This window comes from Nothoprocta perdicaria, unplaced genomic scaffold, assembly GCF_003342845.1.
Source record: "Nothoprocta perdicaria isolate Ctin4 unplaced genomic scaffold, notPer1 scaffold_141, whole genome shotgun sequence".
In the NCBI taxonomy this organism is placed as follows: Eukaryota; Metazoa; Chordata; class Aves; order Tinamiformes; family Tinamidae; genus Nothoprocta; species Nothoprocta perdicaria.
The window spans coordinates 1363143-1386215 of record NW_020454550.1 but is presented as its reverse complement, the minus strand read 5'-3'; the positions used below and the strand labels follow the sequence as shown (position 1 = coordinate 1386215).

At 40.7% G+C, this 23073-nt stretch overlaps 1 protein-coding gene across 1 annotated transcript; it reads right to left on the bottom strand.

Annotated features, from left to right (window-relative positions):
• Window positions 1–52: 52 nt before the first annotated feature.
• Window positions 53–23073, bottom strand: ELOVL5 (ELOVL fatty acid elongase 5). Its single transcript, XM_026034277.1, has 8 exons — window positions 23054–23073; window positions 17165–17230; window positions 15178–15365; window positions 7439–7516; window positions 6657–6828; window positions 5008–5132; window positions 2930–3064; window positions 53–1607 (listed from the first exon to the last, which is right to left on the bottom strand). Exons 2-8 carry the CDS (start codon window positions 17220–17222, stop codon window positions 1476–1478), a joined length of 888 nt encoding a protein of 295 aa, XP_025890062.1. The 5' UTR covers window positions 17223–17230; window positions 23054–23073; the 3' UTR covers window positions 53–1475.

Below are 23073 nucleotides of genomic sequence, written 5' to 3'. Positions count from 1 at the left end.
AAAAAAATAAACAAGTTAAAACTGGCTTTTATATAAATATCAAAAACAAATAGTTTAGCTTGAGTGATGATCAACAGAAATGTCGTGCACAATTTAATTTTTCAGAGCTTAATGAATCAGATATCCATAAGCCAAACTCCACCGAGGAGATGCCATAATAACATACCAGCAATAGATATTGTTTTTTGCAACTGACTCCTCGGGTGTGCAAGGCAAGATTTTACAGTAAGGAGTAATTTTAACAGCTCTCTAAACAAATCTTCAGATAACAAGCCAAAACATTACAGGTGACATACACAACTCACATTACAGAAACACACGCTCACCTCCAGCACATTTCAGYAACATTTAAAAAACATCAGGTATAACTTAAGACTGTTTAATTTTGCTTTTTTGGGGAAAAAATTGTTTTTGCGAGGCACATTTTAAAAACGAACATATGCAATACAAAGAACAGTACGGATACCAACTTAAATACAAACAATCCCATCAGAAAAGTATCTTTCTATCTCCATTTGTAAATTCATTTTTGGATATGTTACAGACTTACATAGTTGCTCCTAAAATGTGGATATGGCTGTGGTAACAACACTTGAAACTCTGCCAGTTCCCATATTAAAAACCACTCTTCAATTAGCATGAAACAATTCTCAGAAATAAGAAAAGAAAGAGAAGAAAAAAAGATGGGTCCACCCTGTATATACTCTAAGCGACAATACTTACGTCTTACTGGACTGTATAAGCGCCAATTAATTTTACATAAGTGACATAGTTCAAATAAAAAAATAAGATCTATTAAAAAGGTAAAATAACTTTTCCATCAGGTTTGTGACTGTTTAGTCAGATAAAGCCAAATATACAAAACTAAATGTGCCATTTCCAATTTCACTGTATCACGTAGGAGATACCTAACACCATGTATCACATACAGAACAGTAAAATGATCAATGGATTCTTCTAAATGACTTTTTAATAAAAAGTCAATCAACCAAAAGTTGAAACACACCATCATTTTTAAACCAGTAGTAAGCTTTGGGCCCTGCTTTTTATTTTTTTTAAGGCATGTGTGTTTATCTACTGAAACCAGCATCGTACAAATTACCTCTACAATCACATGCATAATCTACAGTAAAAAAATGGAGTTTAGATTACAGTGTTTTCAAATTGTGAATCATAATTCAGCACCTATCATATTGACTAGTAAGGCAACAGCAGTGTCATATACTACAATACTCCCTTCCACAGTCTATAGCAGGGTCAGTGACAGCCCAGAATTATTATTAAACTTTAACCTACTTTTATATTCTGCATACAGTTTCTAGGGTGTTTGCACTGGTTAAGTCCTACATAAATCACACTATTCTAGGCAGGAATAGTTACAGTAGCCATTAGAGTATTAGTGCACAACTCTTATTGTGCTTACAATCAGATGATTTTGTTGTTGGGGGTATCAAAATGGTTTTTCAGTTTGGTCTTCAATCCTTCCTTTGTTTTCGTTGTTTCACATTGTTCTCAAGGGAAGAAAAGCTGTTTGTGTACCCGTTCACAGTGGCTGTAGAGCCATTCTGATACTCTTTCCTCCTCGAGGATGCCTTCTTGTTGTAAGTCTAGAATGTACAGAAAGACACATGGTTTTGCTTAAATACTGTGCGGTGCTATTTTGCTAAATAACCACTTCCTCACAGTAATTCAAGAAACAGAGGCAAACTTGCTTCCATCATTTTTAAAGACCCTGTGCTGATGGCAAAGTCTAACAAGCTTATTATTTTTTATTTTGTATTTGAAGCTATGTGTTTCATTCTTCATAATCAGGGAGTTGGTTCACAGGAGAGGAAAAAGGACTGGTAGCACGATGGTAGCACTGGCAGTATTGTGTTAACAGTAAATTAGGAGGAAGCAAGAATTTTTGTGAGCAGAATACACTGTAAGAATATACTCGAGATGACAAGCGTGGAAGGAGGTTTAATGCACTACAGGTCACGGTATGGATGACAATGCCAAGACTAGAAACGGGTCAACAAGAATAATTAGGGATGTTTCAGGGGCAGAAATGTGAAGTAAATTTGCACCATCTGAGACATAAAGCAAGAAAGAAGCAAAACGTACCAGGAGGAGGGAGGCTCAGCACACCAAGAAACAACCACACACAAACACATAGGGAGAAGCACACAGGAATTAATCCTTGTCACAGGCACTCAGCAGCCTGACAAGAACATGTTTCCCAAAGTATTTGCATGAAGAGAGAGATTAAATGTTTAGAAGTTAAAATACGAGAAAAAAAATGATGAAAAATATTGAAAAACAGCATTTGGAATATATGACCATGTTTAATCAGCCTGTTCATATGCARTCAGTGACATAAACCGAAGGACTGATTTTAAGAGCCAGAAGATTAGAAAAGAAAGATTACTATTTTCCCCTTAAAGTCAGTATTACCAGACCTGAAATATTTGCATCTTTCAGAAGACTTTTCAAATATCTAACAGAATTGGTTGGCTTGTTTGGGTGGTTGCATGTTACTTTGGCTGGATTTTTTTTTTTTTTTTTTAATAAGATGTTTGAAATACATCTTCACACAGAATCTGATTATCATCTACTCAGAACAACACACATTCAGTCTGGACCTGTTCAGGCAGGAAATATGCTGCTTAGAAACACATTTCAAAATGCTGTTTTTCCATATGGAAATACAAACAAATTCCTGTACAAGTGAACCAAAACCATACTTTTGAATGTTGAACGTTTGGGAGGTTTCCCTGGATAAATAAAAACATCTCAACAAATATAAACATATACAAATACAGCACTAAAAAAAAGTTCCTAGAAGAAAAGCGGCATCGCAAGCATTACTTTCCATAAAGCAGCTTTCCAAGGTGATGCAATCAGTGGAATGTTAAAAAAAAAAAAAAAAAATCAATATTGCTTTTACCTGGATGTAGAAATTTGTGAAGAGGATAATCAAAGAAATCATGTAAGAGATCTGGAAATACAGCCACCCCTGAGGAAATGCACATGGCCAAACAACACCACAGCTGGTCTGGAAGATTGTCAGGACAAATTGAGTCTGAGGAGAGAGAAAAAAAGAAGAGAAGATGGAACACACTAATGCAAGAAGGCAAAAGACTACTGCTGTCCAAAATATCATTAGTTATTTCCCAAACAATCAAAATATGTCCTGCTGGCATATGTCCTTGTGTTTGGACAAGTTTATCTTCTCTGGAAGTCTTATTGATGTAGATGTGATTCAGCAGACATTCAGGTCACGGTACTATGTTGTTTAAGTCTTTTTATTCGACTGACACTATTCCATTTTAGCTCATTGCTCCAAGTGCCACAGACTGGGGGGTCTGCACGCAGGTCCCGTGATCCCCTCCCAGATAGCAAAGCTGCCCAACATAGGGCTCCAGTGGAAGATTTTGAGGGGGGTAAAGACTACATATATGATGCAAGGGGCTGGGAAGCAGTGTGGTTTGAAAGACCTTCTGCTTAGTTATCCTCAGTTACCTCTGTGGAGCAAACTTTTGGCAAGTTTCATCCCAACAGGAATTACCAGGTTAGGGAATGTGTATTTAAAAGTGAAAACCAGCTCTATCCTGCTATTATGCTGCTGTGACAGCTCTGCACAGGGCCCCGTGACGGGAAGTGAGACTGGCCATGACAAGAGCCAGAGGAGCCACCTGCACCCTGGGACACTCGCACTCTGCAGTGATCCTACAGCAAGGAGGAACAGGTTTAAGGTTTAGTCCATCTATAAAAGAGGGAAGAAAAAACATCTGTGTACTTTTTGGGGGGGGGCATTTTCACAGATTCACAGAATATTTAAAGTTGGAAGGGACCTCTACAGATCATCTAGTCCAACCTTCCTGCTCAAGCAGGCACACCTACAGCATGTGGCACAGGGTGGCATCCAGGCGGGTTTTGAAGACCTCCAGAGAAGGAGACTCCACAACCTCCCTGGGCAGCCTGTTCCACTGCTCTGTCACCCTAACAGKAAAGAAGTTGCTCCTCACCTGGAGACGGAACTTCTTGTGCTCCAGCTTGTGGCCATTACCCCTCGTCCTATCGCTGGCCACCAGTGAGAACAGCTTGTCCCCTTCCTCCCTGCATTCTCCCTTCCTGAACTTATACATATTAATCATRTCCCCTCTGAGCCGTCTCTTCTCCAGAGAAAACAGGCCCAGCTCACTCAGCCTCTCTTCATACGAGAGATGTTCCATTCCCTTAATCATCCTGGTTGCCCTTCTCTGGACCCTTTCCAGMAGCTCCACGTCCCTCCTATACTGGGGTGCCCAGAACTGAATTTTCAGACACTATACCCACTGAAACATGTTTGGCATGCAGTATTACCACAGCGTGTGCCACACTGCTTGATTTCACTTCACCTCACAGCTCCCAGGCCTCACCACTGTACCCACAGGAAGCAATACAAATGGATGTGAGGAGGCMAACACAGAATTACAAGTGAAAAAAATCTGCCTATTTAAAGTGCAGAAGGAGAACAGAAATATTGAACAGTTTTTAATAAACCATTTACAACTGCATACAAAAATGGGACAAAAARGTCATTGTCCCCTTGGACTAAAAGAAGGGCCTTGTTAGCCATGCGCTGGGGCACATTCAGTTTCTGTCATCCCAACATCAGCCTGAGCAACAAATGCTGAGACTAAAACCAACGTGGAAGAAAAGCTTCTCCCTCCCTCCAGTCGGAGGGTCACAGAAAACCCAGCGCTTCAGCTCCTGATTAGGCCTGGCATAAAAATGGAGAGAAAGATCCTGCTAACCTGCTCAGCACTAATTCAAACCCACTTTCAGTCCCTACCATCCCCAAATCAGTACTCACTGCAGGTGCAAAGCCTGGATTTCTATGGCAATTTAGACACTTAGAGAAATAAGAAGGTATTTGTCCTTGCTCCCTTCTCCCTTTCAGCTTCCCCCTTCCCGCTGCCAGGATTTTTAACGCGGCAAAGACGAGGAGATCCCCATGGGAATGCAAGCAGACAGGCTCACCAGCTGCCCCTGAGTGATGTACTTCTTCCACCACAGATACGGCCGCATGGCTGGAACCGCTGACAAGCCGTAGTAGGAGTACATGAGGACATGGATAAAGCTGTTCAGCGTGGCACCAAAGTAGGCTGCAATGGCAAAGCAGGAAGAAAGAGCGTTTCAGGAACAGGCACACACTGTTATATGGAAACTGTCAAAACAATTTCTAAGTGAAGCTATTTCAAATATGATTTCTCTGAGAACCAAGACTATAAAAAAAGGCTACTTCCCTCATTGTATTTCTGTTAACACAACTGAGTAGCTGAGAAGCTTTGTATCTGTGTACTTTATACTACCCTCTTATTCTACTTTCTGTTTATTCTTTCCTGCATCTTCCACCCATGTTCCACGGGAACTGAGGAAGCTAAATCCAAGGAGGGAGGTAAACATGCCCAGCAACTAACAGCTCCACCAACTGAATTTTAGGCTTATTTCACTTCCAGCCAGCTTAGGGCTTCTTTTGTCATTTATAACCAAAACCAGCAGGTACCTTCTGAAACTGCAAGTTAACCTTTTTTTTTTTTTTTTTTTTTTTTGCCTGCTTTCAACATATTTAGTCATTAAAGAAACTTAAATTCTAGCTTAGCACAAAGCTGCATAGTACCTATATGACCAAGCAGAAAACAAAGCTTGGAAAGAAAAAAAAAAAAAAGTATCACCAGGAATAAAAACATAAGTATTTTCAAGACCACTCAAACCTAAGATAGCCCAGGCCCTTGCGTTCTTGACCGTTCTATAAACAGGGACTGGCTTCTCTAGACCAGACTGTGCTTCTCTAGACCAGACTGTGCTTCCTTTCTGCAAGTTAAACATTAGTCACTGTTGTGCTGACTACACAAAACAAAGGCAAGTTCCTATTTTGCTTGGCTCGGAAAGCAGAGTCCTGAGCAATCCGGCTTTGGGGCCGGCACTGCCGTTGCTTCCGATCCACGGAATTTGTGGCAAGCTTCTCTTACTGGCTTCAGCAGAGCCCCTATCTGGGAGCTGCGCATGTGAACACAACTACATTAATGCAGTTGCTAAAAGCGAGCAACTTCAAGAGTCAAAGAGAGATCACCAGAGGTTAGCAGTACTTAAGACAAGAATAAAGGCAAAATCTTCCATTCAGGAAGCATTCAGTAGTGCTCTGGGGCAAGATCTTGATTGAAATCATTTGTTAGTGGGATAATAAGATTAATTTAAGAAAGCTAACATCACAAGTGAGCTTGAACATTCAAGGACAGGAGTCACTACTAGCCATCTTGATGCTAAACGAAGCTTCTGGACCTGACTTGGGGAAATATATTGTTTTATTTATTATAGTTTTTAACTACTACAAACAAATGTGAAAACAAGGCTAACAGGTGAGTTCCTGCAGCTGATAAATAACAGCTGCCASTCCAGCAAATTTTTCAAACCAAACCTAGCCTGTCTTTTCAAAGCCACTCTACAAGTTAGCTTACACCTATAAAAAAGCTTAATACCTATAAGCTTCAGCTGCAGCTCCACAAAGCAGCTTAGCATCAGACAGAACAAATCCTGCAGCTAAAGGTACCAGAGACGTCTGATTTGGCTAAACAAAAGCCAAGCAAGGCCTTTGTTTCAAGCAGTCCCCACGGCGCCCCAGTACTTACAGTGACCGCAAGGCACCCAGTTCATAACGAACCACCAGATGTTCAGCATGGTCGCGTGGTGATAGACATGCAGAACAGTGATCTGGTGATTATTTTTCCGCAGAATAAAAAAGAAGGTATCCATGAATTCAATCAGTTTGGAGAAATAGTACCACCAGAGCACACGTATGATCTGAAGAACGAGAAGCAAGTTTTAAAAGTTGTACAAACATTGYGGGAGCTCTTAACTCTTTCACTATCTAACTGAAATCCAAACTCCCAGTCTTGTACTACTCTGAGATTGAAGACTCTCTGTTGAGGTCTTCTCTAACACTTCAGACTATTGTCTCAGGTTTCTCCAAGAGAGACTTGGGTACAAAGTTACAGCTACATATGAGAAGAGAAGGGTGACAAAGAACCATTTGTGAGGTTACTCCTGTGCACCTRGGGTGTCCTGGGAGAAACAGGAGAGGATATTTAACCACAGCTGCTACTGCAGCACTGTCTGCAAGGAGGCATCTAACAGTGATCAGGAACCAGTGGTTGGTTACAGACTGAATACCAAGACTGAACTCCCTTTTTACAGCTAGGAAACACTTGAAAATTTACAGATTATCTACAGAAATTGTAAACATATGGAYATATTATAGATTAACTATCATGTTTCACTATACTTTTCCCATTGAATTGTACAGGAAAAATAAGCACAGTCTGAACAAGCCATATAATCAATACTGTTGTGCTCACCACTTAGATACAAGGAGACAACCTGAAATGTTAACTATAACTCATGATTACATTACCTTCATATCAGCTTCACCTCCACTGTGCGTATCTTGGCAGAAGAAGTTGTATCCTCCTTCCCATACTCCTGTCACCAGCTGACAAGATCAAAGAATAACATGTCATTAGATGAAAATGCTGCACCCCGTGGTACCTTCAAACCACAGCTGAGACATCTGGTATTGAGGGAATCACAGATATCTGAACATGGAATTTTGGAGCTAGGAGCTCCTAGGAGCTAGGTTGACTTAAAGCTCCAAGGAATAACTGAATTGTACTAGCAAATAGAGGATAAATTAACAGAAGTTCTTCCAGTGCTGGAAAAACAAGAGGTACCATCTTATCCCAACTTCCCAACTGACAATATTGTGTGTGCATGTGTTTACACAGGCCTATTCTGGACAAATTCTTAAGAAATATCTTTCTCTTATAGCTGATGATCTCTTTTCTGAAAAAAAAAAAAGGACAACCACAAATAAATAAATAAATAAATAAATAAATACATTTTTCCTCTATTTTGGGGGGAGAAAAAATGTGTTTTAAAGGAAATTTATAACAATGCTTCTTTCATTTTAATGACAGAACAAATCTTCACCTTTGCTATCCACAACAACTAACAACTGATGTTTTGCTGTATCAACTAACAACTGATGTTTTGCTGTATTTTGATTCTTTAGTGTTTATTTTTCAGTAATTCACTGAGTACATTACAACCTTTGCAGTAGAAGTGGCTGCCTCTGCACTACGTGCCTTTGCCTGCCTTCCTGGCACACCAAATGCCAGGAGATGCTGCAACGTGCTGGGGCTTTTACTCCAGTTCACTTAAAAGTATTTTAAAAGGAAAATAAATAAGTAAAAGGCAGGAGGTGAGGGACACTGGTGATTCTGTCTTCTAGCTTTCCAAAAATCTTCCTCCTCTGCTTCTATTAAACTAATACCATGCTATAAGAAATCATTTGTTGTTGTATGTAATGATTTTTCCCTTGTGAAATAGCATTAGAAGTAGTAAATTTAGATCATTCTTAGCTATCCTCAAAAATGCATTTATGTTTTTTTAAAACAGAGACAGGTATCCAGAGCAAAAGGCCATTTGTGGCCTTAGCTACATTTTTGCAGAATGAACAAGAATGTTCCATAGCCATGGTGAAAAACTTTTTGTTTTCTAAAATTCTGAATTTCTAAATTCTAAATGATTCTAAAATTCATTCTAAAATGATCAGTTCATTAAAGAATATAACTGGTAGTATTAAAGGCTGCCCAGAAGTGTGAATGGGAAACTAACTCTGAATGGTACAATAAAGGTTATCACTTTAATGGCTTGCCTTTTCTTAATGTTATTCCTTTGATAGCTCCTTTCCCCCCTGAAATAGCTTTTAAAATAGCTATCCTGGGTCATTATTTTTGACCTTCTGAGATTGAATTATCGCCTCTGTGTGTGGGTGTGTGTGTATATATATATATATATATATATATGAATATATATAAATATTTAGTTATTCCACAACATACAGACCTGGAATTATCTCATGAAATGGAGGGAAATCACTATTAGCAGGCCAATCTTGCACATGGGTCATGAACCCAGGCACTTGCTCTGCTCGAGCAGCAGACTGCAGACAGAAGAGGACCTCTTACCACTTCCATAAGGGAAGAGGGGCTACTGCAAACACCCCAGTTTAAAAGCAACACCATGACAAAGCACCAGGCACCCATCTGAAGCTGTTCTCACACCCTCGGGCAGCTCCTGGGGCGCCTGCTGGTCCATCAGACCATCAACGACCAACTGGGTCGCTGAGAGCTTGCAGGTGCTTTGATACCATTCTCACAGCTCAAGGAAATGTTAAAAATGAAAGAATAATCACAGTGTTTATACTGTAATCACTCCAGATAGTGGGGCTCAGCTTCAGTCAGTAATCCTTCATTCCCTAAATTTCTCCAGAGAAAGGCGGCTACAGCAAAACCTAAACAGCCTTTACCATAAAGGATCTCGGTTCACCATGTAAAGCATAATGAAATTGAAGGCATTTAGACTGATCCCTCTTCTCTAAAGGGTAAAGGCATCAGTAGGGACACGACTAACTTCAGCACTCATATATTTCCAGAAATGCATACTATATGCTAGGATATATCATATCCTATATGCTAGAATTATATGCTATATACTCTTACTGCCATGGTGGTCAAACCAAACCCCCAATCTTACTTAAAGGGCCTATGTGCACAAAAGTCACTACCACAGCCCACCAACCTTGCCCTGTGCAACATATGAGGAAGAAATTCTTTCCTGTGAGAGTGACAGAGCCCTGGAAGAGGCTGCCCAGGGAGGTTGTGGAGTCTCCTTCTCTGGAGATCTTGCAAACCCACCTGGATGCTGCCCTGTGCCCTGTGCGTCCCTGCTGGAGAAGAGGAGTTGGACTAGATGATCTTTGGAGGTCCCTTCCAACCTCAACCACCTCAACCACTCCATGATTCTCTACATCCCTAGCAGCTGATGCGCTTCCTCAGTAACCCACCTGTCCCACGCCTCTATCTCCTGCACCCGCCAGACATGCGGCAGGGCCGGAAGGCTCCAGAACACGGGCCCTGCTGGCGGCACCGAGACGCCATTCCCAAGCGGACCCGCCGGTTACGCAGCTGAGGGTACAGCCCCAGTGAGCCGTAAACCTGCCCTAAGAGACAATCAAAATACACGGGCGCTTAAATCGCTGTGGCAGAACGGTGGTTACTGCTCACGCCACCGCTGAGCTGCCTGCCCACAGGGAGGGTTTCTCACCCTCCTGATGGCCACRGTTGGGCAGGTCGCATCGTGCCCAGGTGCTCGTGCTCCTCACGGCATCCGGGCTGGCCCTGCACGGACGCGGACTGCTGGTGGCATCAAGATCACAACCTGAATTAATTTCTCTGGAGGAAGTAACCTGTCTAGAAATGGCTGACCACAACCTTTTGGAGCAGCTGAGTATGTTGATTAAAAGAACAACAACAAAAAAAAAAACCCAACCACACAGCTACTCCATAATCCAATTAAAATGGCTCTCAAAGCCAATGTTTTTAAAAGATCATCTGGCTCCAGGGGAAACCCTACAGTTGGAAGCTGCTTTTGTGCTCTTACTTCCTTCTCCTGCATTGAAATTTTAATTTTTATAATACTTTTTTTTTTTTTTTTGTAATTCTGCTACTGAATTATTTAGAATGATGTGGCATGTGCTTTCCATCAGAGCTGCTGCCCAAATTAACCCAGCAGACTAACACCAGTCTGCACTAGCTGTGGGAAGGGCAGGATTCCGTGTTTCCACAATAAAAACCTGAGACTCGCTGGGAATGGACCGATAAGGGACCCAGTGCTGCAGCACACTGSAAACGTGCGATAACTTTACAAGATTCAGAAAAGAACTTGATTAAGGTGAAAAGCAGCAGAAGTTGACAGGTTTGTGCTTCCAAAAATAGATAATTTTATCTTTTTATTAATATAATCACCTCTCAAGAGAGATAAGGACTTCGGGACCTGCTGAGAAAGAAACAGGACAGGAAAGAGCTGCATGACCGAGGTTTTGCTGCAACTTCACTGCCTGCACAGACCTGATGGGCCTTAAYGTCTCACAGAGTCACAGAATGTTCAAGGTTGGAAGGGACCTCTAGAGATACGTAGTCCAACCTTCCTGCTCCAGCAGGGACATCCAGAGCAAGGGGGCACAGGGTGGCATCCAGGCGGGTTTTGAAGAGCTCCAGAGAAGGAGACTCCACAACCTCCCTGGGCAGCCTGTTCCAGGGCTCTGTCACTCTCACAGTAAAAAAGTTCTTCTTTACTTGGAGATGGAACTTCCTGTGTTTCAACGTATAACCATTTCCCTTTGTCCTATCACTGGCCACCAATGAGAAGAGCTTGTCCCCTTCTTCCCTGCATTCTCCCTTCAGGAACTTATGCATGTCTCCTCRCAGACAGGCCCAGGATGGAGGGTTCTGCTTCAGAGGCTCCTTTCCCCACTGCACATGCAGCAGCATTTTTTGTAGTAAATTGGGGGCTTTTCCTAAGCTAACACCATAGAGGTCCAAATCAAACCCTACATGAGCATCACACTAGTTATAGATACTCTACAAACAGCTATTTCCCCCTCTTTCTGAAGTAATCATCATTTCTAAAGTAAGTGCAACGCTGCTCACTTTGTCCTAATGTCTCCTGGCCTCCTGAGTCTGCCCAGCCTTCATAACCACCTGGGATAGGCACAGCCACTACTCCCAAGTCCGTGTTGCCACACCACTCTTGTGTCATCCTGAATAATTTACAATAAGCATGTAAAAAACCCACCAGCCAGAAATCCCAAGTGAGAGGTACAAGATTTTCTACTCATTTTAAAATTCGGTCATATTGCTCCTGAGTTCTTTTATCTGTACTGCAAGTGCCAGAAAAGCTTTGCATGCCCTGCTCTCTCCCAGTAACATCTAGTACAACATTCACTGCACCAGGAGACTAAATGATATAGCTATACAATAGGTGAAACTATGCATATCTCATGATGTAAAAATATTCATTTTTACATTCAGATGTTAAGGCCAGAATCCCAGGTGGGCCAGGTTTCTCATCCCAGCTGGGGGGCTCTTCCCTTTAATATCTTGCATTTGTCATATGAATTTAAACTAAAGTTGGGATACTATGAAGCATGGTCTGAACCACCACCACAGCTATAACTGAGCAAAAACTCCAAAGCAGGATTTCAGGTACGTCATATGCAAGCTATTAAACCAGTTTATTTTCAGACAGGGTACTGAATGAGCTCATATGAGGTGATGCTTTATGACTTTCCACAAACTAGGACTATGAAAACCTAATCTAGCTGAAATATGAAGTGACAACAGGGAAGGGAACAGGGAGTTACATAAGCATTAAAATGCAATCCCCTCTCTCCCATCCCTCTGCTTGAATGCTGGTCTACAGCATTTTTGCCTGAAAGAGAGGATTTACAGTGTGAAGCAGTTGTAGCTAATTAATCTTTCAAAACCAAATTTCAGTCACTGATGTGACCCTAGTGAAACTATCATATACTTTGGATGACCATGGGGGATACAGAGGCACTGCAACTGGTGAATACAGATACAGTCGCAGAATCATGATGGTTGGAAAACACCTTCAAGATAATCAAGTCCAACYGTAAACCCTTTGACATCCTGCCTGCTAAACCACGTCCCTAAGCGCCTCRTATACACATTTCTTGAACACTGCCAGGGATGGTGACTCCATCACTTCCCTGGGCAGTCTGTCCCAAGGTTCCACCACTCTTTGTGTAGAAATTTTGCCTAATGTCTAACCTGAACATCACCTGGTACAATGTGAGGCCATTTCCTCTTGTTCCATCTGTAGTTATTCTAGAGAAGAGATCGACCCCTGTCAGGTAGCTGTAAGGAGTGACAAGGTCTCTACAGCCTCCTGTCAGGTAGCTGTAAGGAATGACAAGGTCTCCCCTGAGCCTCCTTTTCTCAACACTAAATAACCCCAGCTCCCTCAGCTGCTCCTCATAAGGTCTGCCCAGCACCTTCACCAGCTTCACTGAACTTCTCTGAACACCCTGCAGCTCCTCAATGTCCTTCTTGTAGCATGGGGCCTAAAACTGAACACTGTATTCAAGGATCATCTCCCTGGTCCTGCTGGCTACACTGTTCTGACACAAGCCAGGAGGCTGCTGGTCTTCCTGGGCACTCGGATGGCTCATGTCCAGCCTGTTGGAAAAGAAGATGGAGGAAGCCAAGCATTACCTAGGCAAGCCAACCCTTCAGCTGCCGCTCCGGAAACATCCACCGGCCTGCTGCTGTGTTGCTGAGGATCTCTGGGTGTTGGTATTTGCATGGGATCTCGTTACAGAACATTGTTTGCCCTCAAGTCTAACACGTTATTGCTACCTAAACCAGGATGCAGTACAGCATGTTTATAATAGAGCCTATATTCTAACCCAATGTGGCCTACAGAGAAAGCTAGCTTAYAGGAACATTTTCTGGCAACTATCATGAGTTTAATCATGTTGTACATTTTTGTATTCCCATTTATAAAGGGCAAGCATATTTTCAATAATGCTAGAGAACACTTCCACTCAGATAATGTTTACATTAAATGTAACATACATTTTGGTGCTGTATTTCACTATATAGAAAGCAGCAGCCTTATCAGTCGCTGTATTTTACTTGTCTTATTCTTTCACAATACAAAGGCTATACAGCTGGCTCTGACTAGGAGGAGTTTCTCAACATGCAATAAATAGTCCTTTCTTGGGAACCTATTCAACATTAGCAAGAAAAGCTTCTATAGACAAAGACCTTTCTAAGATCAATAGTTCAAGTCTTTGACATTGTTTAAATTTATCAGCATGTTTTGTAACAGGGCAGGACATTAAAATGATTTCCATTTGAAAACTCTGAATATTATTCAATGTATTGAAGAAAACAGATTGGCTATACTGAGAGTTTTATCCAAACTGAAAGAAACATTTACACTTGAAAACTCCAGATGAAAGAAACATTTACACTTGAAAACTCCAGAAGGCAGAAGTTGCCCAGGAAGTTTACAGCAACACCTCTCAGTGACAAATTTAACACATCAATATACAAATTCTGAATACATTTCCTCACACGTTTACAGTATCCTGAGAGAAGATGAGAAAAATGAGTAAATGAAGAATATAAATTGTTCCAAGTACTTACTAAAACCAAACTGCTTACCCTACAGCAATAGATACTAAATTTCTTTGTAATCCAATTCAATAAAGTAATTTTTGACTAGACATTTAACTGTACAACAGGAGTAAGTTAATCATATCCTATCTAAACATTCACTTTGTAAAACACTATAGGACTAACTTTCTGTAAGGGAGAATTACAGGTTGCATGTAATTGCAAACAAATGCTACAACAGAGATTAGTAGTTTTAGTTCCTATTTATAATCTCATGATGACAATGAAACCTCTCCTTACAAAGAGGTCAAATGCTTATGGTTAAAAGCAAGTCAGAATATTCTGTACATTAAAGTCACATGCTTGATGACCACATTCTTTTTGATATTGCCATAATTGTTCTTTTTCACTCTAATCAGAAACATAACAATTCTGTTTAAGAACAGCTAAGTCACTTTACAGGAAGTGGAAAAGTTTATAGTGCCTAAATCAACAGAAAGTAGAGGTCAAAACTAAGGAAGTTACAAACATGTTTCAATGCTCACATTTTTTAACTTTCAAGAACAGATGACTCACAAACTAGGCTGATATAATTGTTTCAGCAAAAGTAGAAGGACACAAAGGAAGCTATTTCAAGACTAGTGAAACAAATACTAAGAGCATGTGCATGATTAAACACATTCAAATAAATAAATTTTGCACTCCAAGGCAAGACGTAGTTTTGCTACCAAGTACTTCATGCAGTCAATCAAAACCATCCAGTTGTGCTCGTGCTCTAGGCAGGGAGGGGCTACTGAAAGAATATAACGTTGAGGCTGAAAGATCAAGACAGCTGCTCTCCCTTGCACTGAGCAAGCCCATGACATTTGAAATTTGCTACCAAGCTCTGTATAGATGTTTAAGGTATATAAGAATGGTATGAAATGCATCAGCCTTGCATCAGCTTATGGTTTTCTCCTCTGAGAAGTGAAATTGAAGAACTCCTACAACATTTTGTAGAAGTTTTCCCAAGTTTAGCAGGACAACACACATACAATTTTTCACGTAAGACAAGGTAATTAAAATAGACACTGCAAATTAATCCCCCAACAACCCTTTTTCCTACCTCATAAAACATATATAGAGAAAGCAGCGTAAGTCCAAGGTTGTAGACCACTAGAATACCCCTGCACGAGAAGGGTTGTTTATTCCGCATGTACTTTGGTCCTAGCCATACGATTAGTAAGTACAACATTGAGAAGATAAAGGTAGGTGAATAGTTCTCCAGAAGAAGCCATCCTTTTACTCTGGGGTCTGAAACAAAACAAACACACAAAAATACAAACACTTAGATTTTGTAAGGGGAAGGACAACGCAGATATTTTTATTAAATGCTGAATTGTTAATTGTGAACAACTTTCACAAGTAAGATTTTAGTAATATAGCAAGATTTTACACAAGTGCTAAAGAAAATACACATCATCCTCTTCCTAATGCAGATATATTCATAAATTATTACTACTATTTTGAAATACTCACTTCTATTCACAGGCTTCCTCCATTGGGAATACCAAAACGTTTAAATTTAAAGAAAAACTTGGAAGTTTTGCCCCTCTCTGATTCTCTCGAACCAGCTTTTCCCAAGAGCACATCTGCACACTTTTTGCTTTTCCTTACTTCCTCAAACAGCCAAATCTAAGAGGGAACTGCATAGTTTCATGGTTATTAGCAGATATTACTGACAATTATCTTCCAGTCTACCACACGTCAGTACTAACCCAACCTGACTTRGGTATGTGCCACTTGGTAAATTTTCAATTCAGACTCCTTGCCCCAGCCATGAAACACAAAACAGTCAGTCCAGTGTGACAAACCAATCTAGTTGTCATCATGTAAATTCCTCATAAAGAAACATGCAAACTACTCAGAATGAGAGCATTTCAGATGAACACTTGAGAAAAATATGCTCTGCTTTTCTACAAAGCCGCTGTGTTTAACAGCAAATAGCCAGTGACACCATGGTGGTTCACTCCTTTCACTAAATGCCAGTCAGAAGGACACAAATTATATTTACCAAACCACAGATGAATAATTTGGCTTAAGTATTACTGGCATGTACAGTCTTGACTTAGTTATAAAGGCGTCTAATGTGGATCCCGAATACAAGAAACGAGGCCTTAAAATGTGGAGTTGGGAGAAATTCTTAGCTGTTATTCTTATGGTTCATTTATGGTTAAATATGGCTCAGTATTTTCAAGATAAGAAATAATTAGAGTTTACCACCATGCCAGCATACCATTCTTATATCACACCTGGAAAGTTATATAACAACATTCGGACTAGAACAGGTTTAGCATGAAGATGCTGACAACAAAGGCATTGAACAACAAAAAACAAACAGGAAATACCACATGACACTGTGAAATACAAGCATATGTACAAGCATAAGGGTTAGCTATGCACACTGCATACAGGATACAGAAAATAAATCATTCCTGGTCAGGAATGGGAAGAGCTGGCACACGGGCCAGCACCGTCCACCTCCTACATGGGAGTCTGGGCCACGAGGCCATCACCTATTCTGGTTCCAGTCTCTTCCTTGTGCTGACCTGAATTTCTGCTCTGCACTCGTGACTCTTTATCCAGTGACGCATGTACCAAAGCCCAAGCATGRTTGCAAAGGATCAGTACTTTCCAGATATTCCGTGTTCTTCAACTGAAAATTCCTGAGCAGGAATATTACTTCAACAAGTAAAAATATCATAAAAATATCAAATAATGCTTTTTTTCTTTAAAAAAAAATCCAACTCCTACCAAGTTTAAGACAAACCTGCAAAGATTGAAGCAAGTAGCTCAGTAAAACTAACAACACTGACACTGAACTGTTAATAAAAGAGTCTATAATGATTTTTCATAGATGAAAAATCAGCAGCTCTTCAGGTCAGAAGATCAAAAAGCAGCATCGAGTACATGCTTTTATTTATATAAATGCACGCGCGTGTGTGTGTGTGTGTGTGTGTGTTTGTGTGTGTGTGTGTGTGTGTGTAAAACAGAGCTACAAAGCCTGATGCTCTGCAGACACTAAAGAAATCAGTGTAAGAAATTAAGCTTACCTCTGGGTCCAAGCCAAACATCAAGGTAGCTATTGATTGTTTTATCCAGAAGTTCCATTCTATAACCTATGGAAATGGAAAGAGGAAGAAAAAAAAGTTAGTTCTTCAGCTCATAGCAATATTTTTATCATGTAAATACCATCTGCTAGGGTTAACAAAGAAAACGTGACAGGATAAAAACTGCAGATACACACTGGGCCTTATTAACACGTGTCAGATACAGAAAGCTTATTCRAGCCTCACAAAGTCACTGATATAAGAGCAATATTTCCCACTGAAGCATTTAATCATGTATCTAGATGCCTAGAAGCTTAAAATCAAATTAACCTCAAGTTCTTTTTTGTTTTGCATTTTGAAGTTAAGATGTCACCCTGTATTTGCACAAGATCTTTTTACAAAGAGGGGGATTGGACTTCAAGAAAAATAACACTGTAATTCTTAAAGAAGCATTAAAAGGCTTATTTTTAATGAACAAACCCATGTAGCTGGCAGCACTGGCTGCTATCTTTGACCGTAGAGGAGAAAGGGAAGGAAAAGTGAAAACTGGCGATGCTAACACTTTTGTGAATAAGTTACTGATTACAGCTATGACTAACAGCCCATTAAACTAACAGATCCATCGTTACAGAATGATAGAGAGAGTTGCAGAGGCAAGGATGGAAAAATTGCAGTTTGTGGCATGAAGGGCTCCAGTTGCAGAACTSTCTCAACGGCAAAACATTGCCAAGTAAAACTCATCAAATATCAGCAAAGTCATRGGATTCAAGTGCCATCTATCACCTCCCTGCACAAGCCAGCACTTTCGATAGCACTGGCCACACTGCAGCACCTAAATCTGCTGTTATCCCTGTAAGGTTTAAGCAGGAAAGAAATAATAACCCTCACTGCTAGGCAGAATCAACCGTACACAAAATAACCTTTTTGGGAAGCAGTCATTTTCTTTTTGATCAAAAAAGTAGTCCAGTTCTTTTCTATCTAGCATCCCTTCCAGCTTCTTCAGATCGTTACAGCTGTACTGTATTCACTACACCCAGTTTAATGTAATGGTTTTCACTTATCAGYGTTTCCTCCCACTGAAGCAGCAATAATAGCAGCACTTTTTAGCTAGGCAGAATACAGGAAACCACGTAAGCTCTCAACACACCCACGGTGAAAACTGAAACCATTAGGCAAGTTTACATGTAATCACTAACAACAAGGAAGAGCACAAATGTTTTCTTTGGTTTAGCTACAGAAAAATCTCACTTTGACCTGTAAAAACACTGCCTCCTGATTTACAGAAGTTAAATGAGTATGAGCTCTTCTGCTCCTGGTCACCTGGAAGCGACATCTCTTCTGTTTAGAGCCTAGCAAGGTTTTGGGCAAGGTAACCAAACACACTTGGATATCTGCATTTAATTCCCCAGTTCTTTTGTGCAGCTCCACATCTCTTCCACCTCGCTCCACCCACCCAAATCACCAGGCCCAAGGGTTTACAGGTATTTCTACCTGCACCATCAAATCCATCTTTTCCACAGCGCTTATGGACATACAGAAGAGGACCTTCCAAACTTCGCATACAAAATCTTTTTGCTGTTTTGGACTACAGAGACTTGCTTGGAATTTGGTCACGAGAAACTACCAAACGAAAGAGCTTAATTACAAGAACTTGGCAGTATTTAAAGCCTCAGAGTATTTGCAGCCTGATTCATACACTAGTTTTATTTTCTCATGAAGAATTCTGAAGGAGACTAGTCAAAATAAGGGCACTTTTCACAAGAAYACACTTTTATTTTGGTTTCAGTACATCACACAGATCACGAGTGAGCGGGTGAATGTCCACACCACTGACAGGCTGGTAATCTAGGAATAATGCAAAGTAGCTGAGAAGATGGTGCTTTGGTATCAAGACCACATAAGAAGCATGAMCATCAGGAAGACATTTTATAAATACCTAATTTCCAAGGAAAAGGAGGAGTGGGAAAGGAGGTTGCTGTGGAAAATGTTCTGTCAGCTAATAAATAACCCCAGGAGAAGAACTCCCTAGCTGGTAATTTACTGTGTTGTTTGAAATCTCCACTTACTCATTCTGTCAGTTGCTACTTTGRTCCAAAAGCAATTGATGCAGCTGTGCAGCTCTGCTTCCCTCACTCAACCATCACCATCATCTTGCTCCGGCTTCACACATCCAAGAAAAAGGCTTCGGATTGGAATAGGACTTCCAAAAAAATAACAGKTATTTGAACTGAATTCACTTCATATAACTGACTTACAGTATATAACCTTCAGTGGAGCCTATAAAAAGTCAGACACAAGAACAGCTAGGGAAGCAAAACCAAAACATGCCTACCTATAGCAAAGATGGCTAAATGAGAAGGCCAGGAATGAAATTCAGTGTTCAAACCTCTCACAAACTAGAGGAAAAGCCCTTTCCAAAGCCAAAAGCTTTCTGCAAATGTCTCGCCTTGGAGGGTTGCTACTCCAAAGCAGCTCTTGTTCCAATATTATCACGTAGTAGATTATAAAAAGACTCAGTGAAGGAAACTACTCCTGATGTTGATTTCCAGAACTTGCAGAAAAAGAAGTTGTTTCAAAAGGATTTCATTTGTATAACAGAAAAACAGCGTGAAACAATCTGCTTTTGTTCCGGAGGGGGTCATGTGAAAATGCATCAAGTCTCCTGCCAATAACTGCACAACATTAAATACTGCTTCAACTGCAGCAACTACAAGGGTCCTTTTCTAATTAGAATAGTTTCCCAATTCAGAGGAACATCAACTTCCAGAAAATTTAAAGCAGTTAGTATTGAAACATTGGAATCAGTACATTTCCTCATACTGAGAATCAGGACATTGGGGAGCTAATAACTTGCACAAACAGATAACTGGCTACTCCTCTTWATCCAGCAGAAGCCTTTTCACAGCAAAGAACACAACCCAGCAGCTGCAGTTACTATCTCTGCCTTTCTGCCTCGGACAGAAAATAAATTGTCCCATATCTTACACAATTTTAAAAATGTGGGAAGGCCCCTGAAGCCCAGGGCAAGCAGGATGAGCATCTGCAAGTGTCCCTGAACACCAGGGCAAGCCGGATCAGCATCTGCAAACGCTCAGGCCTGTAACTACAAAGCGCTTTTACCCCCTAGGGTCCAAATATTTAATCTCAGCAAACAAGTATTTGTTGTTTTTGGTTTTTTTTTTAAACAAAATACATCAGAATTCTGTTTTGTTTTAACAGATGCTGGAGATTCTTTCTTATGGGCACACAGAAGACTCCTGAGAATTCCCAGGCTCTCACCTTGAAAGATATAAAGGCAGGCCTTAGATAAACACTGAAAATTACATTAGAATTTTCCTACTCTCCTGGTATGCCCAAACACGAGGTTAGTAAACCTAAATAAGTCACTGACATCAAGTGGATTACGTTCTTCTTATGTCCAGGAGCATGAAACCGTCTTTAAGTTTCTTACAGCTCTCCTTTTTAGAGTGGTAAGTGAATAGAATTTGAAAATCCACTGACAGGCAATGACTGGTAGCGTCAAAAGTTGTAAATGTTTATATCCCTTAAGACCAAACCAAAACAAGAAAAGCATTAAATAACCATTAAATAACTATGAAAGCAATGGCTGCTAACAAGATGAAACTCAGAGATATGCCCAATCTATTTCTGCTCAAGCTAAGTATCTAAGCACATGTGCGGACTCAGGCTTTCATAATCAGATGCTGGGCTGCAGCTCAGCCAGAAAATGTGAGTTTTGTTCCCTGGTCAAACTCTCAGAATACTATTGAATACATAACTTGAAGATGTTATGAAATTCTTCAAAAATATTAATACATTAGAACTATATGCAAACTACTCCTAGGCCTTTGGTCAAAAATTGGCAATACTGCTTACATTTAAAAAGAAAGGAAGTCTGCATGTTGATAGGTGACCATCGAGTCTACCAAAAAGGTTTGAGAGAGCTGTGAAAGCTTCAGCTAAAGCAAACAGCATCAGATAGGATCCACTAGCACATGAGAAGGCCACAAAGTGTCACCTTATGTAAGGCCACCAAATCCAGGAGAACCCCCCCAGAAGAACTCTTCTGTAGAAAAACTGTGAAAATTGGAAGGCTGAAGTTCTCAGCAGAGAGAAAGCTGCTAGAGAGCTTTGGGAAGGAGGGGGAAAAGCCCTTCCATGTCAGAAGAGAAACCCTTACCACTCCAGAAAAACCACCACCTTCTCAGCTTGCTCTTASCAGGCAGCAACACATCATGACACTGGCCTGACACACATCAGCTGCCTCAGTTTCCTTGGTTGATGTCTACGTTGCTTAGATGACAAGATGGAAGAGGAGAGGGAGGACAAAGCAGTTATTTGGAGAACCGGAGAGATTAATAGGAAGCATAACAAGAGGATGTTAACTAGGTCTTTGTCCTCATGTTGTAAGAAGTGTTATTTCAAAGAAGTAWCAAACACAGTGAGATCACATCTTTAGCTATCTTTGGACTTTAAAACCTCTTGATGTCTCTGGGCACCACTGATTTTCATAAAACTCCTCCATTAGTAAGAATGACAGGACAGTTCTGCARCACAAAGTGATCTAAAGCCTAAGTTCAATTTTGAATAGAGCCCTATCACAGAAAATCAGCCTTTCAAAACAGAAAAGTGCAGGAGATTCTTGAAATGCTAAGTAGGGCGCCCTGCAAGTCCACAGAACATTTTGCTTTCTCAGTCTCCTTCCAGGGCTATAAAATCCAAGACACACAATACTTCACTTGCCACTCATATATCCAATCCAAGGCAGAAAGACTAAAMACTACTCTGCAATTCAGGCCTAAATGGCTTCTTTACCTGACAGCAGAAAATAAAGACTAAAACCCACCTCAGGTTTAGGCATTTTTGCTATGGAATTTCATTGATTTATAAAAGTTTTTCATACCCCCCGTAAGTATTGATATCATGCCTCTTGCAAGGCATATCACTACTCCCTGACTAAAAAACTACTMAATATTTAGGTATTTTACCAAATTCTTCCTTACAAAGGAAACTTGCTCATATGCTTTCAGCACAAAACTATTATTTTTCGCTTGTTTACATCAAAAAAAAAAAAAGGTGATATAAGAATTCTTGGTTACCTTTTAATGCTATTCCTTGAGATTCTCCTTTGAGTAACTTCAGTTTCCAGTCCCAAACACTAACCATGATATCCTGAGGTTTGCTTCTACCCACCAACCCCCAAAACAAAATAAACCAGCAAAACACACAGGGCCGACTGCCCGAGACGTTAGCAGCCCGCAGGATCCGCAGCCTTTCGCTCCACCACAACCACTGCAGGATTCCCTCCCCGAAAAAAGACCCCATTTCTACAAATYAGGTGCCTGAACTTGCATTCCAACAGAAATTCCCAAATAGGCATCTAAATAACGACACTGACTTCTGGGAGCGGGGCCTAGCTCAGATTTGCTCATTGCTGTTCTTGGAAATCAGCCACTTTCTCTGTCCTTAACTCACGACTTGGATGCCCATCTTTAGACTCCTGATGCCAAAAACGGTGAATTATCGTTTCTAGTTAAAGTGCTGCTCCCAAGTCCTTACAACAGCAGAGGTTGCCCTTCTTTTCCATCTGCCAGAACACAGCAATTGAGCTGCTGCTGGTCTTGTTAATCTGCAGAAATGGCAACCTTGATGCCCAAAGACAGCAGCGAGGAGCAAAGCTGTCGGCTTCACCGCCCCTTCCCCAAAGCTGCCCGGCTTCTCCTTCCTACTTGCAGATCCTTAAATGCCCCTTTCACAAACTCTCTTTCTCCTGCAGTGTCACAGCACCAGATTCTCTTTTGCTCCCTTTTTAAAATTCCTTTCTTAACTCTGAGGCGAGCTCGATGTCAGCRATAAAAGCAGTCGAGAATAATTGTACTGATCTGAAAGTACATTTATTTTATAGGGGTCCA

Excerpts from the sequence above, each read along its gene's own strand:
- ELOVL5 (XM_026034277.1), bottom strand. The coding sequence starts at position 17,222 with ATGGAACTTCTGGATAAAACAATCAATAGCTACCTTGATGTTTGGCTT. Across the intron at positions 7,517-15,177 it reads CTCTATATATGTTTTATGAG|CTGGTGACAGGAGTATGGGA; the intron begins GTAGGAAAAAGG and ends TGATCTTGTCAG. Across the intron at positions 6,829-7,438 it reads GAGGTGAAGCTGATATGAAG|ATCATACGTGTGCTCTGGTG; the intron begins GTAATGTAATCA and ends CTCGTTCTTCAG.